The sequence below is a fragment of the Magnolia sinica genome, chromosome 19 (assembly GCF_029962835.1).
Source record: "Magnolia sinica isolate HGM2019 chromosome 19, MsV1, whole genome shotgun sequence".
NCBI classification, from domain to species: domain Eukaryota; kingdom Viridiplantae; phylum Streptophyta; class Magnoliopsida; order Magnoliales; family Magnoliaceae; genus Magnolia; species Magnolia sinica.
In genome coordinates, this window is record NC_080591.1 from 61,745,147 (window position 1) to 61,756,206 (window position 11,060).

The 11,060-nt window shown below is 41.6% G+C and overlaps 1 protein-coding gene and 1 pseudogene across 1 annotated transcript; both read left to right on the forward strand.

Annotated features, from left to right (window-relative positions):
• The first annotated feature begins 7,523 nt into the window (after positions 1-7,523).
• Positions 7,524-8,078, forward strand: LOC131234647 (zinc transporter 1-like; annotated as a pseudogene).
• Positions 8,079-8,553: 475 nt separating this feature from the next.
• LOC131234649 (zinc transporter 9-like) lies at positions 8,554-10,338 on the forward strand. Its single transcript, XM_058231573.1, has 3 exons — positions 8,554-8,565; positions 8,936-9,085; positions 10,186-10,338. The coding sequence occupies exons 1-3, from the start codon at positions 8,554-8,556 to the stop codon at positions 10,336-10,338; spliced, it is 315 nt and encodes a 104-aa protein (XP_058087556.1).
• Positions 10,339-11,060: the final 722 nt, after the last annotated feature.

Below are 11,060 nucleotides of genomic sequence, written 5' to 3' on the forward strand. Positions count from 1 at the left end.
GCGTTCATACTGGTGGGATAACATGAAGGCCCACATTACAGACTATGTATCCCATTGTCTCACATACCAGCAAGTCAAGGCTGAACATCGCCGACCTCCTGGATTACTTCAGCCCATGCCTATAGCTGAATGGAAATGGGATTTCATCTCTATGAATTTCATTTCAGGGTTACCGAAGACGAGGAAGGGACATGACTCCATTTGGGTGATTATGGACCGATTGACGAAATTGACTCATTTTCTCCCTATTAGAGTTTCAAACTTAGCAGATGATTTGGTCAGGCTGTACATCAAGGAGATAGTGCGTCTGCATGGGGTTCCTATGGAGATCGTGTCAGACCGAGACACGCGATTCATATCTATCTTCTGGACTCGTATCCAGGAAGCAATGGGTGTGAAACTGAAGTTCAATCTGCATTCCACCCACAAACGGACGGGCAGACGGAATGGGTAAGTCAGGTGTTGAAAGATATGTTATGGGCATGTGTGCTCGATTTCAAGGACAGTTGGGATGGCTTTCTTCCCTATGCTGAGTTCACTTATAACAACAGTTTTCAAGCGAGTATTGGCATGGTTCCCACGAGGCCTTGTATGGGCGCCCATGTCAAGCACCGTATTGCTGGGCAGAGGTTGGCGAAAAGAGTTTGATTGGCCCAGAGTTAGTACAGACGACCTCAGAGAAGATTAACATTATCTGGCGTCGACTTCTAGCAACACAGAGCAAACAGAAGAGTTATGCCGATACGAGAAGGCGACCGCTAAAGTTTGAGGTCGGAGACAATGTATTCTTGAAAGTTTTCCCAATGAAGGGAGTCCTCTAGTTTGGAAAGAAAGGGAAACTCACGCCGAGATTCATTGGCCCATTCCAGATACTAAACTGAGTGGGTGTGGTAGCATACCGCCTTGCTTTGCCCACACCACTCGCAGGCGTGTACAACATATTTCACGTATCGATGCTGAAGAAATACGTTCCTGACCCTTCCCACATTATCAAATGTGAACATATACAGTTGAGTGAGGATGCTACTTATATACTGCGACCGATGCATATTCTAGACAGAAAGGAACAGGTGCTGCGCAGTAAGATCATCTCGCTTGTCAAGGTATTATGGACGCATCACACTGAGGAAGAGGCTACTTGGGAAACAGAAGCCGAGGTCCGCAAGAACTACCCTTAGATTCTCGAGGAGTACGAAAAGGTACTAATTTCGAGGACAAAATTTTTCTTTAAGGGGGTAGATTGTAACGTCTCGACAAAATCTGTACAATGACCCGAGTACCACCTCAGGCAGAAATCGTTAAGGACCGAATCCTTCAAAAATTAGACGAAAATTAATTAAGTACTAAACTGAATTAATCAGCAAGTTAGTTCGAATCACTTTTTATACGAACTGCAAGTCCCAAAACCAACAGAATAGCCAGCTTTATGTTACTTAAAAACCTAGGATCAATCTCAAAACCCAGTTGCTCACGGGAGCATCTTGAAACTCTGTATCGGACCTAGACCACGCGTTAAAAAGTCTGATTACCGCGAAACTATACGGTTATGACCGCCTTACGGGGCTTGGCAACCATCTTGAGAATCAAGTTCAAATGGTATCTAGAAACGCACAACTTGAGCCTTGAGTGAAGTGTGTGAGAAACGCGAATATCTTTAGAAAATGAACTCAAATTTAAGTGAATTGGGCCGTTCGCTAGGAGAGAAAAGAGAGAAAAGAGAAGGAGAAGGTGAGGAGAAGTGAGAGAGAGTTGTGGTTGGTTGCTGGGATTCATTCCCGCCACTCCACATGCTGAATCCCCTCTTCCGTGTCACTATACCGGCGATTTCGACTCCATCTTTGGGTAAGGAATCCTAACCCTAATCTGTTTTAAGTATCCAAATAGGTAGATCGGTGAAATAGCTAACCTATTTCATGCTATAGGTAGCCGTTGTGCCGTAAACAAAGGCGTAATGTACGAACTGAGTTCGTAATCGGCATACCGACGAAAGGTGCGGACTATAAACATTTAGGTTATGGTTTTCAAGGCTTTCAATGTCAGTTAATGATTTATGACTGACTTGATTGTTGTCACATGTACGTCGATGCGATGCTTTCCGTGTATTATACATATATATGAACTATGTTGAATATAAGGCATTTCATGTGTTTGTTGAAATGTTTGAATGAATATGGAATCATGATTTGTCTTTGCCATGATTATTTATTGAGAATACATGATTATTGTATGTGTGGCAACTCCTTTGTATAAGGATATGCTACAATATATATTATGACAAATTTATTATATGTATGTTGATATGTGTAGTCTAAGTGTTTAATAAAATGCCTAAATGAGAAAATGCGGATTGAAATGTATTTTATAAGGGTGTTAAGATGAGATTCTCAACTACCTTAGCTACATGTATAGATTCCTTCTTATAACCTAAATCCAATTACGTGATTCATGTATGATGTCATGTTCACTATGTGTTATATAAAATACTCAACTGGTTGCAATTCTTGGATTGTTTGTTCAATACTGTTGTGACTACCATATGTGAATGGTATTGTTTTGGAGTGTGATTGGGGCTACGAGGTAGTCCAGGCAATCGGTAACGACTTCCAATCAAGTGGTTGAATCAGTTTCGCCACCACAGAGACGTTCGATGAATCCGAGTCGACGGTGATTATCGATGGTGGTTAGGCCACAAGGAGTACGTATGTGCTCTATGTCGATCAATTTAGCATGCGCTCGTACCAGTCGGGTTTATCAAGTAACCCGATTGACCTCATGTATATTCACAATGTATGGACACTACTGCTCGAATCTAAGGTACCACTTACCATTGAAAAGCCCGTTTAACCTTGGTACCACGATCCGCTACGACTCATGAGTCAGACATGGTGGTATGGGAAACCGTGGTCGAGCTGTCGGCCTATGCTGGGGTGACGAGCCTCCCTGTAGTGTCTAGTGAGCAATCCAAACTCGTGAGCCAAATACGGTGGTATGGGACACTGTATTCGAGCTGTCGGCCTACGCTAAGGTGACGAGCCTTTCCCATAGTGACCTCGAGTATAAACTAGGCCTACGCCGCGGTGACGAGCCTCCCGTAGCGACCTGAACTTGCCTGTCCACTGTTTTTAAATCAGGGGTGATGTTGCCCTGTAATTTGCCCAACGTATGTGATTAACTAGAATTGACGACCCTAGATGGATCATCGTTTGAGCAATGATATAAAGGGAGGTACCTTAACTTCCCAAATCTGCTGTATGAATATGCCTAATAAATTACTTAACTAACATGATCATACACCGCATTGCATGTGCTTTGGCGATGAAGGCACGGTGGGAGTAGCATGTGCAATCGTAAGATGGTGTCGTTGAGGGAGTGCAAGCGAGGGCATGCATCATTAATACATGTCATCCTTGCATTAACAAGAGTACTTAGGTACTGCTTTATCATTGCTGCTTGACTGAATTGATAACTTGTTAACCTTTGCCTTATAGCTCCACTGAGTTGATCACTCACTCCCACTCTGGGTTGGTGTTTTAAAATACCAACCAAACTCTGCTGTAATTTCAGATGATGGCGAGGGTTACAAGTTGGAGGTAGCCTTCTACGACGACGATGAGGAGTTCTCCTACATGCAACTCTCTGGCAGGTCTATGTAGACCTGGAGTTGTATCGACGGGGCTACAGGGATACGAATTAGTTGAACATCACATTTGTCATTTTGTATATTTTGGAACTAGACATGTAATTATTAAACCTGGTATTATGTTCATACTCTGTGGACTTACAACCACTTATGTGCTTTACATATTTAAGTCAGTCTTCCGCTTGCGTAATCAAATCATCTCTGAAGTATGATATACTAATTTGGTGTAATCCCATTTATGTTTAATGCACTAATATGGACAACATTTAATCATCATTATCCATGTTGCATAAGTGATGCGTTGGAACTCGGGAGCCAATCAAGGGCACAAGTACACTGACCTGTGTAGGAAAATTTTCCTGATCCAAGGGTGTAGTTGGCTCAAATTCTGACGATCTGAAACCTTAAATTTGGCCTACAAGAGAACGGCCCAATTCACTTAAGTTTGAGTTCATTTTCTAAAGATATTCGCATTTCTTACACACTTCGCTCAAGCCTCAAGTTGTGCGTTTCTGGATACCATTTGAACTTGATTCCCGAGATAGTTGTCAAGCCCAGTAAGGCGGTTATAACCATATAGTTTCGCGGTAATCAGACTTTCGACGCGCGGTCTACGTCCGATACGGAGTTTCAAGATGCTCCCGCGAGCAACTGGGTTTTGATATTGATCCTAGGTTTTCAAGTAACATAGAGCTGGCTATTCTGCTGGTTTTGGGTCTTGCAGTTCGTATAGAAAGTTATTCGAACTAACTCGCCGATTAATTCAGTTCAGTACTTAATTAATTTTCCTCTAATTTCTAAAGGATTCGGTTCTTAACAATTTCCGCCTGAGGTGGTACTCAGGTCATTGTACGAATTTTTCTAAGACGTTACATATGGTCCACCTTATATTTGAATCTGCCTAATTTTTAGGCTCATGTGCTGAAACGAGCTAGAAAAGTAGATCAACAACATGGATAAAATACATGCATCATAATGGGGCCCACAAAGTACCGTCCAATAACTAGGTCGCTACTGGCAGTGTCAGTAGGGAATCCGTATCCCCATTTACAAATTTTCCTCTAGTATGGCCCACCTGAAATTTGGGTCATCCTGGCATTTCGATGTCTTTGGCACTCATGATTTAGCACAGCTGATGCTTGGTTTGGATTCTACGCATAGGGTTGTACATTGAGTTGAGTCGAGTCGAGGTGGGCCAGGATTGGCTTGACTCGTCGATACTATCCTCAAGTTCGAGCTCGAGCTTACCATTGGAGTTGAGCTCAAGACGAGCTAGTGGATCGAGTCGAGGTGAGCATACCTCAAATCGAGTCGAGCCTACTCCCAACCCAACCCAACCCAACCTGCATCCGACTCAACCCAGCAACCCGACCCAAACCACACCCGATTCAACCCAACCTAGCCACCCGACCCAACTAACCTAAGCTGCACTTGACCCAACTCCCAAATTAAATATTCAATTTATATATATATATATATATATATATATATATATATATATTAGATAAAGCCACAGAGGTATCTTTTTATTGGTGTTGTGAGAGAGAGAGAGAGAGAGAGAGAGAGAGAGAGAGAGAGAGACTGTGGAGCTCGGGCACAAGAGAAAGAGAGAGAGGAGCTCACGCGCGGTGGGTTGGGTAAGGAAGGGAAAGAGTAAGAAATGGATGGATTTTTAAATATAATATCTACACACACACGCACATTCAAGCCGAGCTTGAGCTTGAGCTTCGAGCCAAGCCAAGTTCGAGCCGAGTTGAGTCAATATTCACTATGATCGAACTTGGCTTGTTTTCAAAGTGAGCTGATTTATATGAAGCTTGGCTCGCCTCGAGTCATCGTTTAAGTCGAGTTAAGTCGAGGTAGATCGAGCAGGGTTAGCTTTTTGAGTTAGCTTGGCTCGTGTACAACCCTATCTACACACATATTAGGCTCAGACACAAAAGCTCGAATGCATGGGGAAGCGGATTGGCCAGTGCATGGCACACCAGGGATATGGCTGGTGTGTTGACGTCACCAAGTCTTTGGGTCCCATCACGAGGTATATGTTATATTCCAACCGTCCTTTCATCTGGTGAGCTTTTCCTAAGGTTTGAACTAAAAAAATAAGACAGAACCAAAGAGCAAATGGACCGCACTGCAGAAAGCTAAGGGCCTGTTTGGGCGGATGGATTAGAAGGGATTAGGAGGGATGGGATTCAAATAAACTCTATGGTGAGCCTTATAAATGTTTTAACAGTGAGAATCATTAACCCCACTGATATTATGGTGTGGTCCACTTAAGCCTTGGATACCAATCATTTTTGGTATCATCCTCTAAAATGATCTCACAAATTGGATTAACGGTAATAAATACATCAATATTGGGGCCAAGTAACTTTGATATACTTTGAACCGATCGTACAACTCGGAGATCGAGGAGCTGCAAAGCTCGTCTTCGCGGACGCGGTTTGGCTATCGACGACTGTCTAGGTGGCTATGGTCGGTGCTCTATGGGCCACCCTGATCTAAGTGTTCTATCTACACCCTTCATACATTTTTACACACCATTTTAATACCATATGACATAAATGAGGAAGATCAAAATCTCAGGTGCACCACACCATGGAAAAACATTAGTGATTGAATGTCTACCGTTAAAATCCTCCTAGGGCACACTGTAATTTTTATTAGACATCTGACCAATAGATTAGGTCATACAGACCTGGATGAAGGAAATAAAAAATTAAACATCAGCTTAATCGAAAACTTTTGTAGGCCCAAGACGTTTTTAATGGTGAGAGTTCAATCAATACTGTGTGGCCCACTTGAAATTTTGATCTACCTCAGTTTTGGTTTCATACCATTAAATTATCTGAAAAATGGATGGACAGCATGGATGGGATACGTACATCATGTTGGGACCCACAGAGCAGCGACCGGCCAATCCGTCACGACACGTAGTCGAAATCGGATTGCGTACTGAGTGCTCTTTCGTACTGAGTAAACTCAGTTGAGACCACCTTGAATGTACGTCGTCTATCCACGTTGTCCACCCGTTTTTTCATCTAAGGAGTTGAGCCCAAAATTGAAGCATAAATAAAGAACAAGTTGATCATATCATGGAAAACAGTGGGATAATGATTTCCATTGTTGAAACCTTGACCGGCCCTACAGTAATGTTTATTTGTCATCCAACCTGTTTATAATATCGTACAAACCTGGATGAACGGAAAACACAAATATAATCTTGATCCAAAACTTAACGTGGCCCCCAATAAATTTTCAACTATAGAAGTTTAAGTCAACTTTTTCCTGTGTTGTGGTCCATTTGAATATTATATTTGCTTCATTTTTAGGCTCAACCCTTTAAATTATCTGAAAAAATGAATGGACGAAGCACATAAAATACATAAACCATGGTGAACCTCACAGAGTTTACTCACTACGGTAAGCGTAGTGAGTTACTGCACAATCCGCTTCCCACGTAGTCACACCAGCCATATCGCTGGTGTGCAGTACACCAGCCAATCCACTTCCCCCGATCAAATGGGCGTGGGGCCCGTTGACCCAACAACCACTCCCTTTATAAATCTTCAAAATCCATCACGTACATTTGATGTCTTGATTACTTTTGATTTTCTACTCACGTAAAGAAAGTGTTGCATTAAAAATAAAAAAATTAAAATTAAAATTAAAAAAATAATAAAAATTCCATTCATGCATTCCAAATGCTCCCCAAACGCAGCCCTTTAAAGCATGCAAAACCCAATACAACTCAATTCACCTTGCTCGAGGGAGGAAACTAAATCATGGAGAGTGTGAGAAAACAAGCACTAGCCATGGAGATTGCGAATGCGAATCGGACACTGGAGATCGTAACAAGACCATCGTGCTATGATTGAAACTAGCTGCCATCGCTTCTATCCTTGTAGCGGGCGCAATCGGCATATGTCTACCGATCTTAGGGAAGTCGATTGAAGCACTTCAGCCGGAGTAAGACATCTTCATCATCAAAGCATTTACCACCGGTGTGATTCTGGCTACTGGGATGATACATGTGTTACCGGATGCGTTTGATAACCTAACGTCACCTGTCTTAAAGAGAATCCATTGGGGAAATTCCCTTTTGAGGGGTTCGTCGCCATATTGTCGGCGATCGGGACATTGATGGTGGATGCTTTTGCGATGGGGTATTATAAGCGGGTGGCATTTCAATAAGGCTCTGCCGGTGAGCGGTGGGAATGTTTTAGATATCAAGAGGATGACTGAGCATTCAGGTCACGTTCATATGCATACAGATGCTACTCATGGGCATGCACATGGATTGGTGCCGACGTCTCATGAATTGAATTATTCCGCCGATGTTATTCGACATCGTGTTGTATCCCAGGTATGTTTGGATTTTATTTTTATTATTTTTTTTAATTGTAGGGTTCTATTGAATTTTAATGGGTTTTAAATTTTTTTTTTTTTAAAATGGAATTTCGTAAAATGTGGAGTTTGTTAGATGAATTTCATTAATAATGGGATTTTTTTCTAAGATATCTTATTTAATTTATGGTAAAATGAGAAAAAGTGGTCTATTTTTGTTATAAATGCTGCTAATAGATTCATGGATAGAGTGGTTTTTACCTTCTCATGATTTCTCGCATTTTAAGGTTTCAGTGATATAGAGGTATATATATAGAGAGAGATAGAGAGAGATTGGTGATGATCTAGATTGTTAATCTATAGGGGTCCCACCTTAAATGGGCCATAATCAAAGGGCCCATTTGGATGAAAGTTCCACAACAGGGGGATTTTCTTGTGAAAGTGTGTAATTTCTTCTCCAGACTACCCAAATCTGTCAGGTAGGCCTTTTAGTGCCTGTTTCAACAAGTGGGGGATTACTTGTTTGTTAAAAAGTGCATCCAAACACTCAATACAAAAGGGGTATGGCTGAAACGGTGTGTAGGGCTTAAATTTCCCCTTTGGAGAGTGAGTCCAAACAGGCCCTAAAAGGGGACTTTGTACATACCACGAGGTGTTTGAAAGCTTTTTTTCCCTATATAATATACAATTTTCTCAAATACATTTTACTTTTATAACATGGTATCATAATTGAGAGGCTATGCACCTATATCACACACAGTCCATGAGTGATGTGTGGGAATCTTTAACACACTTTTTGAAATGAGATTTTGAATTTTAGAATTTTAAAATGTTGTTTGGTTCCAACTAACTATTTTAAAATGGGGAGAGGTAACTAATGTGTACAAAAAGGGTATTTGCTTTTGAGTGAGAATTTTCAACACTTTTCTTTATATTGTGATGTAGGTTTTGGAATTGGGCATAGTGGTTCATTCTGTAATTATTGGAATTTCCTTGGGTGCTTCCGAAAGCCCATCGACAATAAGGCCTCTTGTAGCTGCCTTGAGATTTCATCAGTTCTTTGAAAGCATAGGTCTTGGTGGATGCATTGTTCAGGTATGACTTACACATTTGTTAAATGACTTGAAAAAGATGAAAAATAAAAAATAAAAAATTGAATTGGTCAAGACTCAGTTGACTCACCACAACCCAAGAAAACTTAACAAGCCCGTTAAAGCTCAGCTTCCTTATATTTACGATGTTTAGATTTTTTATTTTATTTTTTTAATTATTGAACGTTACGAGTTGGATGCAACTTCTGCAAAAGGCCAAGGGGTTTCTCATGAAAGCAAGTGCGTATCAATTTTGTAATTCAACTTAATTTTTGGAGAGTCGGATTTTTAGCTCCTATTTAGACTCGTGGCCGATTAAATGGGCTTTGTGGAAGTGCATCGACACACAAAAGGAAGAAGAGCTTGGCTCACAACAACACATAGGTATCAAACACCCCTTTCGATGGTGCGTCCAAAAGGGCTCTTCTTGAGTTACGGGAGCTCGCTCAACCTGCTCACAAACTCTCTAGCTGAATTTTTGAGTTCTAAAACCAGGATTAGACCCGCTCTAAATACCTAAACACACCATTCTTTCCTCTTTAAAAACAACAGTGGGGAGCGTCATGGATAGGTTCATTGTTTGAGTCTTGCACCACATTGGGTACTCGAATCCATGACCACGTGTTGAAACTCTTGTGAGTCTACTACTGAGGCATGAGTAAGGACCCTATTGGTTTCAGTCCTTAAACTGACTAATATTATTCAAGAGAAAAAAAATTAGCCATCATCTAAGCCTGGAAATGGAACAAGCCCGGTCCTGAATTTTGAATTGATCATGCCTGGCGGCCCTATTTAGCAGTCTAAGGTCTGCAAAAGTATCATACCCAGCTCCCAACCTGACATAACTTGGGACCAACAATGAGAGCACAAAACTCCAACATATAAATAGCCTATTACATTACATTGGTTGATTAAAATCATTAAGGAGAAACATATAAAAGAAAAAGAAAAAAAAAGTAGGATCTATTTAGCAGTCAGAGTGTGTGTAGATAGTGGACCATTATATGAATAAAATGTGTTTATGACTGAATGAATTGCTTTTGTCACATCTTAAGGTGTAACTGAGCTTAACATACTTAAGCTACTTTCTCTTTTTTCCTCCAGGAAAGATTCAAAGCCCAAGCCATGGTTGTCATGGTGCTCTTTTTCTTCCTGACCACACCGGTTGGGATGGCCTTGGGCATTGGGATATCGTCGGTTTACGACGAGAATAGCCCAACAGCTCTAATCGTGAAAGGGGTCTTCAATTCACCCTAAGATGCAGAGTAATGGAAAACTTCAGTTGTGAGCAAATGACTAAGATCGGCGGAAGAATTCAATTCATGAGACGTCGGGGCCAATCCATGTGCATGCCCATGAGTAGCATGTGCATGCATATGAACATGACCTGAATGCTCACTCAACATTTACAACATTCCCACTGCTCACCAGCAGAGCCTTATTGAAATGCGACCGCTTAGCAAAAGCATCCGCCATCAACGTCTTGCCGTCAAGATGGCGACGAACCCTGCAAAAGGGAATTCCCCCCATGGATTCTCTTTAAGGCACGACGATGTTAGGTTATCAAACTCGTCCGGTAACACATGTATCATCCCAATAGCCAGAATCACACCGGCAACAAATGCTTTGATGATGAAGACGATGTCTTTCTCCGGCCGAAGTGCTTTAATTGACTTCTCCCCAAGATCGGTAGACATACGCCGATCGTGCCCGCTACAAGGATATAAGCAATCGCAGCCAGTTTCAGTTGTAGCGTGACCATCTTGTTATGATCTCCAGTAATCGCAGCCAGTTTCAGTTGTAGCGTGACCATCTTGTTATGATCTCCAGTATCCGATTCGCATTCACAATCTGCTGTGGCCAGTAATGGTAGAAGTAGGAAGAAGATGAAGGCAATAAGGGGTGGTTGGAGTTTGTGCATGGTGGGAGACATCCAGAGTAGAAAATGAGTGTGAAACAAAAACGTAACAATGAAGAAT